Raw genomic sequence first — 18,944 nt, forward strand, 5'->3', positions numbered from 1 at the left:
ACACGTCATTGTTTACAATACAACCGGAACACATGCCGCTATTTTGAGAAACACATGTTAGACTGCACCCCATAAACACAATCAAGCCTATAAAAAAACCAGTCAACCACCCCTTTAAAACCTTAACGATACTCATCCCCAGTGTTCGAACTATACCGTGGACTTTGGGGGAGCCCATTTGGGGGGTTGTGGATTTGAGCGCTTGCGCGTGCCTCAAAAGAATAACTTACAAAGATACATAACAGCTACAAGTGTATGCACTACTTGTAGCACTATATAGGATAAATCAACAACAAACAGCCACCCACAAATAGTCTATAAACAAAGCATCAGGCTGTCTTTGAGTTCACATGAACAATGGTTAAAGTTACTCGTCGTCAGGCTACAGAAGAATACCATAATTACTCCATTCAATTAGGCCTACGACACCGAGAGTCACGCAGACCTATAACAACCCAGCCACAACACATAATTGTGAATAACATGCCTTACCTTAACACAGAATCGACCACAGAGTCCAACGTTTATATTTTTTCTACGAATCTTTAAGTTAACATGTACTAAACATGAGCGCCCCCACACCTTGATGCTCATGACAAGAATAGCATGTATAGTTATCTTTATTGAAGTGAATTAAGTTTAAATCACCGTCATGCATGAATGAGTGAATTATATTTTTGCAATTTTACACATAATCCACGATGATCACATTACACAAAACTGAAATTGCACGTCAAAATAACACATTGTCAGTATTTTTTGAGACCTCCCAAAATTTCACAAATCACGTTTTCAGGGGAGCCCATGTCTTATTAAGGGGAGCCGAGCTCCCACTAGCTCCCCCGTAGTTCGCACCCTGCCGATCCCTACGTACACATACTGTTATGTTGGACTGTCATGTTGTGTCCCTCACAAAAGCGAGTCATCCTGTATTTTTTTTTCTCTTTCTGTCCAGAAGAATTTTATTTTATTTTGTTTTGTTTTTATTTGGTAACACTGTATTTTACATTGTTCATGTTACATGTTACATGTACTTATAGTAATAAAAATAAATTATGCATAATTACATACAACTAACCCTAACCCAAACCCTCATCCTAACCCTAACCATATACAGTACATACATGTAGTTAATTAATATTACTCAGTACTTAAATGTTTATTTACACTGTAACAAGGACACTGTCAAATTAAGTAACCATTTACTGTATTTATATATTTTAGTTGTAAGTGCAAAAACAGGCTACAAAAAAGTGAAAAAGTTCATTGCGAATTTTTATCTTACAATTCAAACCTTTTTCTCGCAATTTTGAGAAAAAAAGTCAGAATTGAGAGATATAATAGAATTGCAAGATATAAATTCGCAATTTGAAGAAGTAAAGCATGAACTGTGAGATACAAAAACACAATTGCGAGAATGTCACAATGGTGAAATAAAAAGTCATGATTACCTTTTTTTACTTTTTATTTCATGGTGGAAACTAAACAAAAAAAAGAATTGCGAGATATCAACTCAGAACTGTAAGAAAAACAGTCAGAGTTGCAGATAGCTTTTTCAAAATCCTGTGGTAGAAACAAGCTTCCATACTTTTTAGTTATATTTAACCACTTTCATATTTTTACTATTTTATTTAATTAACATAAGATTATTTATTAAAATATTACAATTTACTTACTTATTTACTAATGTTTTACTAAGACAGGTCCTTTCTTTTAGACCATTTCTTTTTCTATTTTAAGTGACCCAGTGGCATATGAGCAATCAGAATAACATATCAGCTTTGTTTAATCTAAATTCTGTGATGTGATGTTTTCTCAATAGTCCTGATTTAATGACAGGCAGTTAACTGGCGCTGGCTACTGTAGGATTACTGCTTACTGCTTGCACAGTTGTTCAGTCCACTGCCAACATTACCAGCTGGCAGAAGCTTTTTCTTGGTCTTAAAGTTGGTTCACAGAGCCAATTCTTTCCTCATACTGCAGCCATGCAAAACAAACTCTTTAAATATGATTATCTATTTCTAAAAGTGTGGAGTAATGTCAGTTATAATGCTCTGAAGATACCAATATAATATCTATAACTGATATAATGAAAACTGGCTGCTATGCTAGTGTTAGATTGTTTCAGCCTTTCGACTTCTGAGAGTTGCTTTGTGCTTAAATAGAATATAGAACTACTATTAGATTTAGTCTGCAAATAATTACCAGGACATTGGACAATTATTTCATTTCATTGTTCCTTCTCACATGTTTAGATGTTTAGCCGTGGTCATCCGTTTTTTCAGTGTCTGAAATTCTCTTTAGTGTCAGTTGAATGCGAATGTTGGTTCTGACAAAGGGCTGTGGTTGCAATACTCCCCTGAGTGTCTCTCTATCATCTCCAAAACTCTAGTTCTACATTTTAGTTTCACTTCGCAGATTTTACATCAAGACGCCAATGAAGCTTGACAGCAGAGAGACAGACTCTCATGACCTCTGAGCAGAATTTGCTTCTGGTCACGGAGCGGTCACTGGTCACAGCGGACAGTCTGAAAGAGCTCATGTTGAATCTGCATTTGAGTAGTTGACAAATAACAACATGAACTTGTTTTTTTTCCAACATCAGGATTTTACTAGTATTACTATTAGTTCATTTTAATATATTTCAATATTTAAAATGGTTGTTTTAATTAATTCTGCACCATTTAGTACTACTTCCAGTTTGATATATGTATCAAAGCTCTCGCTCTCTCTCGCTAGTATTATCATTATAATATATTATTTATGCTGTATGTAATTTATAAAAAATTTGAGTAATACTTAGTTTTTTATTTTAATTTGAACTTTTTTTTAAATTCCACACCATTTAGTACTACTTATTGTTAGTATACTACTAATATACTAATTGTTATTGTTCATATAATATTTTCTGTGTGTGTGTGTAAAATATTTTTTATTATTTATACTGTACAGTATACAGTATAATACACACAAATATGAAAATATGAATAATACTATAATACTACTAGTTTTACTATCAGTTCATTTTGATATATTTTACAATTAAAATTTGGGGTTTTTAATTAATTTTGCACCATTTAGTACTACTTCCATTTTGAACCAATACTGTTATTAGTTCTCCATCATACTTTGTATTACCAGTTCCACTGCTTGTGCACGTGTTGCCAATGTACAGCTCTTACTTGGCAGATTCCTGAGTCGTGACTGCACTGGCTATTGGCTGCCTGCTCCGTGCCAATCTGTGACTTCACTACTGGCACATAGAGTGAAGAGAGACAAAGAGGAAGAGAGTGAGCGAGACCAAGAGAATAACACCATGGATTAGTCTGTAGAAGATTTCTGTTTCTGGACACACCTTAACGCTGCCATGCGCAGCTGTTTCCATAGCAATGTTATGTAATAAGAGAGAACCGTGGAAGGCCAGAGAAGACACCACTCTCTCTGCTTTTCTTCCTGCTTATATTTTACTCCCTATGGTTCGCCGTCTCCCTCGGTCTACACTCACATATAGTCACTTATTTTAATGTTATGGAGGAGAGGAATGTTTAATCATAAATATGGACCAATATGAGCGGCTACATAGGGCTGGAACGACATTGAACTGCATTCTGACACCTTAAAAAAAAGACATGTATTTGCATTTTGCGTGTTGATGTTGAAAGTTCATGCATGCACCAGTCTAGTTTATGTTTGAACCAGTACACTGGTTCACCAGTACACACTGTCTCCATTTTGTGAATGTACTCACTCAAAAAAACCTTTACAATAAGCATTATGCTTAATTATGCATGTTATTTCGAAGTTTACTGTCATAATCTTATGGAATATATCAGTTTATGGAAGTAAAATGTGTTTCACAATCACTTCGAATAGCAACTTATACAGTACTGTTCAAATGTATGGGGTTGATGTTTTTTAACAGAAACCTCTTATGCTCACCATGGCTGCATTTATTTTAGTAAAAATAGTGAATAATTGTTTTCTATTTTAATATATTTTAAAATGCAATGCATTTCTCTAATGGCAAAGCTGAATTTTCAGCATCATTACGCCAGTCTTCAGTGTCACATGATCCTTCAGAAATCATTCTAATATGCAGATTTGCTGCTAATATGTATTTATATATATTTACTTATATTTATCATATATATTATTTAATTTAATTAAAATTTTTAAAGCAGACTTTAACTATTATTAAGTATATAGATTTTACATCAAGACGCCAATGAAGCTTGACAGCAGAGAGACAGACTCTCATGACCTCTGAGCAGAATTTGCTTCTGGTCACGGAGCGGTCACTGGTCACAGCGGACAGTCTGAAAGAGCTCATGTTGAATCTGCATTTGAGTAGTTGACAAATAACAACATGAACTTGTTTTTTTTCCAACATCAGGATTTTACTAGTATTACTATTAGTTCATTTTAATATATTTCAATATTTAAAATGGTTGTTTTAATTAATTCTGCACCATTTAGTACTACTTCCAGTTTGATATATGTATCAAAGCTCTCGCTCTCTCTCGCTAGTATTATCATTATAATATATTATTTATGCTGTATGTAATTTATAAAAAATTTGAGTAATACTTAGTTTTTTATTTTAATTTGAACTTTTTTTTAAATTCCACACCATTTAGTACTACTTATTGTTAGTATACTACTAATATACTAATTGTTATTGTTAATATAATATTTTCTGTGTGTGTGTGTAAAATATTTTTTATTATTTATACTGTACAGTATACAGTATAATACACACAAATATGAAAATATGAATAATACTATAATACTACTAGTTTTACTATCAGTTCATTTTGATATATTTTACAATTAAAATTTGGGGTTTTTAATTAATTTTGCACCATTTAGTACTACTTCCATTTTGAACCAATACTGTTATTAGTTCTCCATCATACTTTGTATTACCAGTTCCACTGCTTGTGCACGTGTTGCCAATGTACAGCTCTTACTTGGCAGATTCCTGAGTCGTGACTGCACTGGCTATTGGCTGCCTGCTCCGTGCCAATCTGTGACTTCACTACTGGCACATAGAGTGAAGAGAGACAAAGAGGAAGAGAGTGAGCGAGACCAAGAGAATAACACCATGGATTAGTCTGTAGAAGATTTCTGTTTCTGGACACACCTTAACGCTGCCATGCGCAGCTGTTTCCATAGCAATGTTATGTAATAAGAGAGAACCGTGGAAGGCCAGAGAAGACACCACTCTCTCTGCTTTTCTTCCTGCTTATATTTTACTCCCTATGGTTCGCCGTCTCCCTCGGTCTACACTCACATATAGTCACTTATTTTAATGTTATGGAGGAGAGGAATGTTTAATCATAAATATGGACCAATATGAGCGGCTACATAGGGCTGGAACGACATTGAACTGCATTCTGACACCTTAAAAAAAAGACATGTATTTGCATTTTGCGTGTTGATGTTGAAAGTTCATGCATGCACCAGTCTAGTTTATGTTTGAACCAGTACACTGGTTCACCAGTACACACTGTCTCCATTTTGTGAATGTACTCACTCAAAAAAACCTTTACAATAAGCATTATGCTTAATTATGCATGTTATTTCGAAGTTTACTGTCATAATCTTATGGAATATATCAGTTTATGGAAGTAAAATGTGTTTCACAATCACTTCGAATAGCAACTTATACAGTACTGTTCAAATGTATGGGGTTGATGTTTTTTAACAGAAACCTCTTATGCTCACCATGGCTGCATTTATTTTAGTAAAAATAGTGAATAATTGTTTTCTATTTTAATATATTTTAAAATGCAATGCATTTCTCTAATGGCAAAGCTGAATTTTCAGCATCATTACGCCAGTCTTCAGTGTCACATGATCCTTCAGAAATCATTCTAATATGCAGATTTGCTGCTAATATGTATTTATATATATTTACTTATATTTATCATATATATTATTTAATTTAATTAAAATTTTTAAAGCAGACTTTAACTATTATTAAGTATCTTGGCAGTTCTTTTTTTGTAGTTTTTCTTTCCTAATGCACGAGTTAGAATCTGGCTTGCCTCTTACCCTGATCTTCTGCTTCTCCGCATCATTTCCTGTCTGCTCTCTAACATCACTAAGAGTTCCAAAAGGACTTAAAATAGCAGTGTGAGCTTCTGTGCTTGTGTCTACATGTGTCCAGGAAGTTATGTCTGTGTTAAAGGAACCATTGTGTCGACCGGACACCAGGTTAAAGTGTGTTTCAGGAATAGATGCACATTAAGTGAAGTGTGTTTTTGTGTGTTGATGTTAGAATAAGTGTGTTTCAGGGTGTGTGTGTGGGGGGGGGTTAATGTCTATATGGAGGTGAAGGAAAGGATGATTTTCTGTAAAAGACTGCAGCACAATAATGATAATGGAAGTGATGCAGTGGTACAGTATTTACACAGGTAGAAAACCTTTATCTCTTTTTCTTACACACATGAACATTCTGCTTCTGTTGTGTGTGCTGTGAAGTTGCTCTTTATCTTGAGAAGGCCACACACATGCTGGTTGCCACATAAGGACAGGTGGGAAGAACGACAACAGAAAGTGAGTGAGTGAGAGAAAGAGGTAGTTTAGGCCGCCATGCTCTCAGTAATGGACGGAAGACTGTGTGTGTGTGTGTGTGTGTGTGTGTGTGTGTGAGAGAGATAGTGAAAGACTGCACCAGTGTGTTCTGCAGTAGTAAAGAGTGGAAGAGGTTTTCCATGTTTCTCTTACTCTCATTTTTCTTTCAACACAAATGTAGCAGTGCAAGTGGGGACTAATAGGAAAAAGCATTTGTGGGGGGAAAAAAAGGGTGCGATGGGGAAATGTGAGGATACAGGGGAAGCACGGGTGCTTGGTAACAAGGAATGGAGAGGATGAGTGGAGGGAGAGGGAGTGAGCGTCAGCTGTGTTAAGAACAGTGGAAGCAAGTAAATGAAATCTTGAGAATGGAAACTAAAACAAAGATTTTTATATTTTCTAACATATGAGTGGCATAAAACTTGCCATTATGGAGCTATGTTGCTATGTGGTTGCTAAAGTGTTCTGGGTTAGAGTTAGGATTTTTGGTGCATTGCTATGGAGTTGGAGTAATATTCTGCCTGTAAATTTTTTTTAACTTTTTTAAGTTGTAAATAAAACAAAAGATCATTGGAGTTAGGACTGGGAAAATAAATCGATGCATCGAGAAATGATTCTGAGATTTTCCGAATGCATCGCGATTCTTTCTCGAGTCGATTCTGAGCTTAGTTTGGAACAGCAGATGGCGCTGCATGCTTTAGAAACAGCTGTACTCTGCTTGTTTCCAAATCCTTACACTAACTTGAACCTAAAATAATCATTCATAAAATTTGAAAAGGTTGAAGCGAATTACAAGGGTGTTCACAGTGGGCTGTGTTTACATTAATCTCATTATAAAAGCATTCTGAGCCAAGGTGAAATTACAGACTCAGCCAAATGCACAAGCGCTCTTCAGCGCTCTTCTTCATGAGCATTTGAGTGTGCGGTTAAAAACTAGATTAGAGTGCCATCTGCTGTTAAAATCTAAGCTCAGAATCAATTCCAGAGAGAATCGCGATGCATTCGGAAGATCTCAGAATCGATCTACGAATCGATTCTGCATCGATTTATCATTGCTGCCCTAATTGGAGTACATTTTTGATAAATAGAATTTCAGTCTTTCCACTTCAAGATGTCACGTTTAATTCATGACTTGCCATTTCTTTGTAATTCTTTGTGAAATTTACAAGCAATTTCGGAGTGAAAATCATTTCCAAGGAAATCCTACACCAAAAAATTGTATATGACTTGGTCACTCATTTAATATAAATATAAAGGATATTTAACTTGTTTTATTCTCCGCCACATGAAAACCTGGGCATATGAATGCTTTAAAGATGACATATCATGAAAATCTGACTTTTCCAGGTTTTAAATGCTATAATCAGGTCCCCGGTGCATCTACCAACCAAGGAAACGTGAAAAAGATTAACCCAATAACTTTGTTTTGGTAAGCCTTTTTCTGCAAGCGTCTGATTTCGCTCCCTTGGTGACGTTGCAAAGGGATCTCGTTATATTACCGCCCCTTAATCTGTAAGTTTCCACCCATGGCGCCATCATTGTGTTTTCGCAAGCGACAACGGTGTACCAGTTCTGATGCCATGGTGAAATTTTGAGCAAAACATACTAACTGTTCTGCCTTTGTCTGCACAGATGAGCACAGAACACTATTTAGATCTAAAATAAACATGCAATTTATTTCCCAGCAGTTTACCTTCACAGACATAACCGACTGTTTTTGTAACTCATGTGTGTTTTTAATGTAAACTTGTGTGTGAATGAGAACTTAGTTTAGTACTCACATGCTGTGCCAGCCGCTTTCTGTCCGTGTGCTTCGGTTGCCGTGATTTTGCCAAGCAAGACATGTTCCTGAATCAACATCTTTTGTTTATCCTGGATCAACATTACTGTCCAAAAATATAGACTAAACCCAATCCCTACCCCTAAACCTAACCTTACCCATAATTTATTGGGTGTAGAAGTACATAACCCTGATCCTAAGCCTAAAACAGATATTTCCTGAAAAGTTATCCCTCCATTCTGATTGGTTAATTGGAATGTTGTTCCAGGATCAACAAGGATGTTGATCCAGGAACATGTTGTACTTGGTGAAATCACAGTCACCATGTGCTTCGGATGTGTGCTCTCAGAAAATCGTATATCAGAAGTTTAAACTCATATGGTTTAAACTACATAATTTCAGTGCGATAAACATGATAATCAGAACCATAACATATGTTTTTAGCAGGTCCGAGCTGTAATGGCGCACCTCTATTCTGGAAAAGGGGACGGGGAGCAGCAGCTCATTTGCATTTAAAGAGACAAACAGTGTGCTTCTGCTTCCAATCAAAATAGGCATTTTCAAAATGAAATTATAAATTATCTGCAGTATTTTGAGCTGAAACTTCACAGACACATTCTGGGGACACCAGAGACTTATATTATATATAGTAAAAAGGGGCATAATATGTCTCCTTTAAGTAACAATCAGTGTCGGATTTAAAAATTCTGCCCCCAAAATTGTGACTTCTGAGGGGATATTTCCTCTCTGAATATATAAAAACACATACATGTTTTTCATTAATCTGAATTTCTTCAAATGAATCAGGATTTACTGTAACTTTAGATCAATCCATTAATGCATTTTTGCTGAAAAAAATTAATTACTTTTTAAAAAAAACACATTTTTGAGCCACATGATTTTGGTTTTCATTCATGTCTGTAGCACAAATAGTGCAGGTCAGGTTACACACAAACCTGAAGTGCCTTGAGTTAAAGGCTAATTTAAATCCATAACCTTAAATAAGAGCAATAATAATTGTATTGTCTGCATTAGCAGTGACTAAGACTTAAAAAGAAAGCCAAGTCAAGGAGGAAGAGAATACCATTAAGGAATGTATTATAAATACGAACAAATTATGTAATACCTTCTTCCCAGAGGTGAAAATGAACCCTTTTTGCAGTCTGTAGCCACGCTAATCAGATCAAACCCTCACACAGAAGCTCGATATGAGAAGTTAACAAAAAAGAAACCTATTCCAGCACTTTGACGCAAACAAGAGGCCTATTTTGCAAATTCTGGTTCAAGAAACAAGATTTGTGATACCAGAACCCTGTCGCACTCCCCAAACAAACACCCTCACGTACCGCACAAATGCACTGTATTCCCAGATGCACAGGCCTGAGTGTACAGCATTGAATAATGTAGAGTTCGGCTGTGTATCAGCATGACCTAGATTCAGCTCGAACGAAAAGCTGGAAGATTCCTGTGCTGTTTTATCGCAGAAACCGGTTGATCTCGCATGCCGACAACATGAGCCACACGTAGAGGACATGCTAATTAGGTAGACTTCATGTTGTCAACATAAACTGTGTGTAAGTGTGACACTGTGTTCAGTCAGAGAATCCTCACCATATAAAAGATGGAGAGAACGGAGATCAATCGAAAGGGGACCCTTTATCTCTCACTTCTGGCCTGGTTGCTGCGGCAATACCGAGATTCCATCAATGACAGAGGGCCCGTTGCCGCGGTAACGGTTATGAATGAGAGGAGGCTGGTAACCGTGGAGACTTCGTAAAAGAGGAATCGCCGGTTGCTATGGTGATGCCGTGAATGGGGAGAGACCTGGTGCCCTGATGTTGGAGAGAGGCTTCCACGGTCGTCATCCTCATCTTAAATTTTTTTTTTAAAGCAAATGAGCGAGACAGAATCTATTCTTGGAAACATTTTTAAAGCATATACACATATGTATCTAAATGTATAATCAAACACATACATATAGGCACATAAACTATAGTCAATATTAGCCATTCACTAACTTCTACAAGACGTAGTCACACCCTTTCTCCCAAACGGCCGAGTCAGGAAATACTCTCTATCTCTCAATCATTTTACAAATGTGGGTTGTGATATGTCTTTTGAAGGCGCTTATTTTCTGATTATTATGTGTGATGTTACAAAAACAAGACCTACAGGGCAATAGAGGAGAGAAGGAGTGATAAACTGGTGTAGGGAAAGTAAAAAGAGAACCCCTTTCGGTCAATGTGTGTACTCTGATTGATTGTCAGGTTTTCCCCAGCAGACGGAGGCCTTGTCGCTCCTGTGAATCCCTCGCTCCCTTCCTCTATCTCACCCTGTCATCGTCCTCTCCCTGGGGCCGAGGGACTTTCTCTTTCCCTTTACCTCTCTCCGTTGCTCTGTCGTTCTCAGGGATAACTGTGTGTCTTTCAGTCTGTCCTCTCCAGAGTTTACCAAATCACACTTTATTCCCTTCACAGGACTCTCCCGTTGGTGCTGAGAGAGAGGGCAGTGACTACCTCATCAAACACTGTGAGAAATACAGAGATTTATTGAGCAGTTAAGAGAATGAGGGTGTCTGAATCACAAATGGCACTGAAAACACAGTTTTACTTTTTTCTTACTCATTTGACAAACATTCTAAAATAACTCTAGCATTGTATATTTTTTTAAATTTGAATAAATATTGCTGTTTTAAATGTAATAGTTTTTAACCATTTTATTGGCATTTCTCAATAATGGGTACACTTCAACTATGTATTCAGTATGAAACATTGGGAAATGCACATTACTTATTGAAACATATTATTTTAAATATATACTCTCAGAAAAAAAAGTTATCATTATGGTACTAATATGTACGTTTTAGATACTAATATGTACTTTTAAAGTGCTTATATGTACCCTTTAGGGGTAAAGGTACAAATGTGTACCTTTTGAAAGGGTACCACCCTATTTTGCTATTTGTCCAACTGACAACTGAATAGCACTGCGCTAAAAAAACACATCTTAGCAAACACACAGCTGTATCTGGATAACTATATTTTTTTATGGGCAAGCACCACTCAAACTCACATTATGTTCTTCAGAAAAAATAAAAATGTAATTTAAAGTTTCATTTATCAATCATATAAATTTCACTATTTCTGTTTTGGTCAGTTGGTGTTAATGCTGTGTTCAAAATAACATCCTGTTTCCTACAAAAGGCACTTTCTTTGACGGTTCACAACAAAGATTTCAAATAGATGTGGACAGGCCCGCTTTTCTATTCTAACCCAGACGCAGGGTCTGCAGCCTCTCTTCAAACTTTTGCACGTATACACACACTCTCACTGTCTCTTTCCCTTTCCATCTGTCTGAAACTTGCACACACGCCCTCCTTCTCTCTCACACACACACACACACACACACACACACGCTAGTCCACTGTTCCATTTACCGCAAGCCTTTTAGTGTGTAGTAGGATATCAGCGCAGTCAGCGGTGCTCTGTTATCCTGACTGCACTTACTGTACATAAAGTGTTCTTCACTGCCAGACCTGGAGGCAGTTTATTCCTTCCCGCATCTAAGTTTCCACTGTTCCACGAAATAAAGTGTAAACCGATATTGTATCAGCAGCCAAAGCACTTTAGTCCTGATTTCAAATCAGTTCTTTAAGTGTCAAATGTATATTTGCACCTGTTTTGGGCTTATTGATCATGCAAGATGGGTCATAAATAGGTGTATTTGTTACGTGAGACTGTAGATATATGTAAATGAATTACTGACAGTATTATCCAAATACTGTATCTAACCTTGGTTTGGTCAAAGAGGGAACGGTCTGCTGTTCTGTGATCGAGTTTTCCATTTAGGTTTGGTTGTGAATATTTGAGACAGATCCTATAGGTTATTATTGAGTGTTGGCGCCATCTCATTCTCAAAAGATTATTGTGACATCACAAAATAACTAATATAATTCTGATCATTGATCAAATTCATCACAGTGTTCTTGCCAATTGAACGGATTAACAGGAAGTAAAAAAAAAAGCAGAAGACATTAGAGAAGGAGTCAGGAGTTGAGTTTGCTGCATTCTGTCCAGTCTCTAACAAATGTCCATCCATTCTTTCTCTTTTCTTTTAGCTTACGTAGGTGTTTGCTGCATGTGATGGCAGAGCAGTTAAATGCCTATTGACTGAGCCATTGGCTGCCACTTTATATCATAACCACTAATGAATGAGCTCTTAGCAACATTGGCATCGCTGCATATACAGGCAACAGCAGAAGAGAGTGCAAAAGTGATGGAAAAAGAGGTAGATAGATAGACAGTCAGACAGATGGTTTTGTTGATTCTTTATTTAAAAGCATTTACACACACACACATATATATTTATATATATGTAAATATACAGTATATATATATTTATATTTACATATATCCTGTTATATAATTTTAAAAATAAAATTACACTTCTTTATAATTAGTTATTTTTATATATATATATATATATATAGACATTGTTTTCACCAACAAGCGTTTGTATTAACCAATCTCACACTGCATCCAGGACACATCTCATTGAGTCCTGCATCATTGGTGGGTTGAGGAGAAACAAAAAATATATATATATATTTCCGACAAACAGCGGTGGTCCATCAACACAGCTTTTGTTAGAGCCCTTATTCAGGAGAAATGGTTTTGGAACAACTGAGAAGAATGCCGTAAACTGGATGATATTATAAGAAAATGTAAAGTTACTGTATGTGAAGATCAATATATATATATATATATATATATAGTACTGTGCAAAAGTCTTTTTTAGTATTTTCACCAACAAAAAAAATTATTTTAAGCCAGTTATTTTTCTATCATTTGCTGTTGTGTGTCAGTGGGAAATATCAGTTTACATTTCCAAACATTCCTTTGGCCATTAATTGCAGTAATCCAGTGAGATTTTTGTTTGCACAAGGAGTCTGACAACAGCCAGTGCTCTAAATAAAATAAATTATTTATCAATTAACTTATAACTTAACTTAACTAAATCAAATCAACATTTGGTGTGACCACCCTTTTTTTGTTTAAAAACGTTTTTGTCCTAGGTACACTTGCACATAGTTTTTCAGGTAGCTTTACAGGTAGGTTTCTTGAAGTGTCTTGGAGATGTTGCCACAGTTCTTCTGGATTTGGTCTTCATGTAATCCAAGACGGACTGAATGATAATAATCTCACTGGATTATTACAATAAATGGCAAAAATAAGAAATGTAAACTGATATTTCTTACTAGATGGAAATATATATATTGTGTGTTGGAGTGGTCCAGACGCTACATAACTGTCTTAAAACCATTTTTTGTTGTTGGTGAAAATACTAATGGCCTAAGACTTTTGTAAAGTTCTGTGTATATATATATATACATAAAGAAGTGTAATTTTATTTTTTAAATTATATAACAGGTTTTTTTTCTCCTTACTATGTACACAACACATGTAATATGTGCATGTATATATGGGCACACACAGGTATGTATATATATATATATATGTGAATGTAAATGAATGTGTGCTTATATATGAGTGTATTCAGATATTTAATGTCTGAGGTGCATATGAAGGAAATAAAATGTTTATTTCAAAAGAGGTAAATATATATACTGTATATATGTATCAGTGGCGAGCGGTGACTTTTTTTAACCGGGTATGCTGAGTGAGTTTCCTAAAAGCCGTTCTATAAGTTTGTAACGTAAATCTGCATGATTATTGACTCCGGTTATGAGTAAACAATGAACACGTCAAGTGTGATACAAGTAAGGTTTTATTAACTACATAAACACTTAAACTAGTCTAACATACTACATAAACACATTAAGCCGGTCTAACATACACATACACACACACACACATACAGTTGGTATAGGAAAGGGTTAAAGTTTAACTCAGCATAGAAAGAGGCATAAAGAATGGATTTTATGGAACACTTTGCATGTATATTCAACAGATCAAAGCCTTCAGGGATACGTCAGATTCTGAGTTCAAACACACCTTTGTAAAAAGGTGTAACTGATACTTAATGCATCAATTAAATCGACTAAGTTTGATACTTGCGTATGTCTGAAAAAGATTCCTGATGCAATCTTAAGGCCCCAAGATCTTGCTGAAGTTGGTTGATGAGAAAGAGCTAGTTTGAGTCAGAATCACTTGATGAATGAAAAGGACTAGGCCGGAGCCTGGCACGAGCTTTGGTATCCTGGAGCGTTTCTCACATCTTCATCTTAGCATCTCCCTGAACCACCGACATGGGCGGGTCACATGGAGTGTGGCCTTTTAAAGCCTGCAGAGATTCACGCCTCTCAAGATGGGTTCGTCCAATGAGGAAGGCTGAAATCCCAAGCGGGAGGTTGGAAATACTGAGGATTTTTATGAGTCTTTGTCTGTAAGCATGGTATTTTGCATATGTAATTCGCTGGAGTGTTGAGGCACAAATTAGTACCGATTCTTAGAACATCAATATGTTGCATAGGTATCAGCATATAATATACACACTTGTTTCGATCATAGGAAGGCGAATTCATAGATACTAGACATGAAATAGTTACTTATATGAATGTGTGGTTTATCGTAAGCACGGATAAAAATAGTCTATAATACAACAGATTAAATACAACACAGCAATAATATACACACTGGCCTGAAGAAAATGGGTGTTCATTCAAAGAAGGTTTTCCTATGAATTAATTAGTAGAACAGTCCATTTCTCCTGTGCATTTTTACCCCTTGTTTCTGGAGAAAGCAGAATGAGAGCCGGCTCGCATTCCACAAGGTTGTAAATGTATCGGGTTACCATGAAACCAGGGTCTTGTTCGGCGTCCTGGGGTGTTACAAAGTATTTGTGAAATCTAGCTAACAAAATATATATTGTGTGTTGGAGTGGTCCAGACGCTACATAACTGTCTTAAAACCATTTTTTGTTGTTGGTGAAAATACTAATGGCCTAAGACTTTTGTAAAGTTCTGTGTATATATATATATATATATATATACATAAAGAAGTGTAATTTTTATTTTTTAAATTATATAACAGGTTTTTTTTCTCCTTACTATGTACACAACACATGTAATATGTGCATGTATATATGGGCACACACAGGTATGTATATATATATATGTGAATGTAAATGAATGTGTGCTTATATATGATTGTATTCAGATATTTAATGTCTGAGGTGCATATGAAGGAAATAAAATGTTTATTTCAAAAGAGGTAAATATATATACTGTATATATGTATCAGTGGCGAGCGGTGACTTTTTTTAACCGGGTATGCTGAGTGAGTATCCTAAAAGCCGGGGGGGGCTGAGTAAAAGCCCCCCCGGCTTTTAGGATACTCAAAAGGGATCACAGATGACAAATAGCTAAGAAACTTAGCTGTCGATTTAAAAGTATGCTCATTTCCTACCTTATTTGTAAATTAAATTAATCTCCAATTCTTCTATCGTTTCAAGTTTATCCATTATTCGAATGCAAGACAAATATAGCTGGTTTTCCAAGTAAAAATCGCCAAATAACGTTTACACGTAGTTACGTTATGATACGTAATCAGAGGGTGGGGAGATGGGGGGGATTCCCCCGCTCTATGTCTCTGCATCTGCGATAAGATTTTTTTATTCTGAGTGAATAGGAGTTCAAATTCCCACCCGGGTGACACTACTCCAATAACAGACCATGCAAAATACCAAAAAATATAAAAAATATTGCAAAGTAACATTGCAATCTTGCAAACAATAATAAAATCAGAGAAGGACTTTAACTGTAAGCGACATGAGCATACGCAAAACAAAGGGAACAATATGATGTTTGTTATTATTAAAATTTGTATATAGCCCACTTTTTAATTAAAAAAAAAATGTATTTACCGCTTAGGCAATAACGTTGACAATAACGTATATCTTCAACATACGTTGTCTATGACCAAAAATGTAAGAAGATATGTTTTCAGTGGACTTTTAAAATTTGCTTTGCTTGAGAAAACAAAAATATACAGTTACAGTGTTTTCTTCTTTTGATTTAGTCGAGTTGGTTTTGCATCAAACACAATGTGATTTTCGGCAATCGAGATCTGACAGCAACAGCACATTTTTCCGCTTGGGCGAGCGCTTTGCAGATAGCTTACCTCGCCCATTAATCAGCCGCAGACCAGCAAATCACTGAGAATGCGCTATAATCCTGACGAGTCATAGCAACCGAGCGGAGGCGAGAAAGCTGTGGAGAATCCGCTTGCCTGGAAGCAACCGCAACTGGTAGATTTGAAGAAAATTACTGCTGTTTCGCAAATAAATCATTGTACGTACTTATTCCTAACTCTTTAAGCTATAAGTTAAATTTCAAAGGACAAGGGATCAACTTATAATCATGTTTATATGAATTATCCCGTGAACTTACTCTCTCAAATGGCCTGGGTATGTGGAGCATTCGCAGCTTATATGGATGGAACGCCACTGATATATATATATATATATATATATATATATTAGGATATATGTAAATATACTGTATATATATATGTGTGTGTGTGTGTGTGTGTGTGTGTGTTTGTGTAAATGGTTTTAAATAAATATATATATATGTGTGTGTGTTAAAAGAGGGATGCAGCACCCTGACCAAATGTGCTACCTGACACACAGGTGCACTCATATACACATAGGATATATGTAAATATACTGTATATATATATGTGTGTGTGTGTGTGTGTGTGTGTGTTTGTGTAAATGGTTTTAAATAAATATATATATGTGTGTGTGTGTTAAAAGAGGGATGCAGCACCCTGACCAAATGTGCTACCTGACACACAGGTGCACTCATATACACACACACTCACATTTAAAGATCAGATGATCAGACCAGTGTGTGATGTGAGAACAGAGCAGTGTCTGATCAATTATTTACCTGCGATTGAGCTCTTCTCAGGATAATGTGTCTGCTTGTGACTGTACTTTGCTGTAGCTAAATGACAAAATTTAGAACGTATGGAGATGTCCTAATTTGGAGAAAAAAATTGCTGATACACAGATGGCTCTATACAAATGGAAGAGCAGAAAATAGAATATAAACCACTTTAATGGCATATAATACGATCAGATGATCAGACCAGTGTGTGATGTGAGAACAGAGCAGTGTCTGATCAATTATTTACCTGCGATTGAGCTCTTCTCAGGATAATGTGTCTGCTTGTGACTGTACTTTGCTGTAGCTAAATGACAAAATTTAGGACGTATGGAGATGTCCTAATTTGGAGAAAAAAATTGCTGATACACAGATGGCTCTATACAAATGGAAGAGCAGAAAATAGAATATAAACCACTTTAATGGCATATAATAAAATTGTCTCCTTTCTTTCTGTTTCTCCTCCAGTATCCTGTCCTCCGTGGGGTCAGAATTAGACCTGCGGACATTGCGAGCAGTCAGAGTGTTGCGGCCGCTAAAACTGGTGTCAGGAATTCCAAGTAAGTATTCTGTCTGTCTGAGTTTATCAATGTCTGTCAGAGTTCTTTACACTACATACAATAGTGCCATTACTCTCCAGGCCTGCAGGTGGTGCTGAAGTCTATTATGAAGGCTATGATTCCACTACTGCAAATTGGTGTGCTCTTATTTGTGGCCATCCTTATGTTTGCCATCATTGGCCTGGAGTTCTACATGGGCAAATTCCACCGCACCTGCTTCGACAATATCACAGGTGCGCTTGTCTCAAAAGACAAACGAAAAACAGTTGACCTTTGAAATTGTATGCCTTTTACAAAACCCTGTGCATTTACATTATCCAGGCGAAATGGTTGATGAACAGCCCTGTGGTGAGGAATTTCCAGCTCGAGAGTGTCAGAATGGGTTGGTGTGTTCTGAATACTGGCTCGGGCCAAACTATGGCATCACACAGTTCGACAACGTCCTTTTTGCCGTGCTCACTGTTTTCCAGTGCATCACCATGGAGGGTTGGACTGATATGCTTTATTACGTAAGTTAATAGTAATAGTAATTACGAGTTAAAGGCGATGATTTAACTATGATTCTGTTTTTTAAACTGGACTTTGATTCTAGATGATAATGTTGGGTAAATGTGGGTGTATTACAGAGCAATGATGCCTTAGGGAGTGCCTGGAACTGGATGTACTATGTTCCCCTCATCATCATCGGATCCTTCTTCATGCTTAATCTGGTGTTGGGTGTCCTCTCAGGGTAAGATCCATCCATCCATCCATCCATCCATCCATCCATCCATCCATCCATCCATCCATCCATCCATCCATCCATCCATCCATCCATCCATCCATCCGGGCGGTATGACGTTATATATTGTGACAACGGTATTTTGCTATATTGTTTATTTTGCGGTATGTAAATATATCCACGTAGCACAGTAGCCTACTACTTATTATATAGTTATATACACGTTACATAGTTATATACACGAAAATAAAGTATAATAAAAATATACGCTTGAATGGTCAGATACACACAATTGTGTCAAAATGCCTGTTGTGGGGAGTATTCACACAAACACAGTTCATATTTAATTCATTCTATGAAGACTATTTAGTGTTTTAGTTATGCAGTTTTAGT

The 18,944-nt window shown here is 36.3% G+C and overlaps 1 protein-coding gene across 1 annotated transcript in view; it reads left to right on the forward strand.

The window, feature by feature from the left end:
• Nucleotides 1-18,944, forward strand: part of cacna1ab (calcium channel, voltage-dependent, P/Q type, alpha 1A subunit, b) — a 149,880-nt gene that overhangs the window by 72,160 nt on the left and 58,776 nt on the right. Inside the window, exons 6-9 of the mRNA XM_016239385.1 lie at nucleotides 17,739-17,830; nucleotides 17,911-18,063; nucleotides 18,152-18,339; nucleotides 18,457-18,560. Coding sequence (XP_016094871.1) covers nucleotides 17,739-17,830; nucleotides 17,911-18,063; nucleotides 18,152-18,339; nucleotides 18,457-18,560 — 537 coding nt within the window. The remainder of the gene's footprint in view (nucleotides 1-17,738; nucleotides 17,831-17,910; nucleotides 18,064-18,151; nucleotides 18,340-18,456; nucleotides 18,561-18,944) is intronic.

Source organism: Sinocyclocheilus grahami, unplaced genomic scaffold (genome assembly GCF_001515645.1).
Source record: "Sinocyclocheilus grahami isolate Dianchi unplaced genomic scaffold, SAMN03320097.WGS_v1.1 scaffold20.1, whole genome shotgun sequence".
Classification (NCBI taxonomy): domain Eukaryota; kingdom Metazoa; phylum Chordata; class Actinopteri; order Cypriniformes; family Cyprinidae; genus Sinocyclocheilus; species Sinocyclocheilus grahami.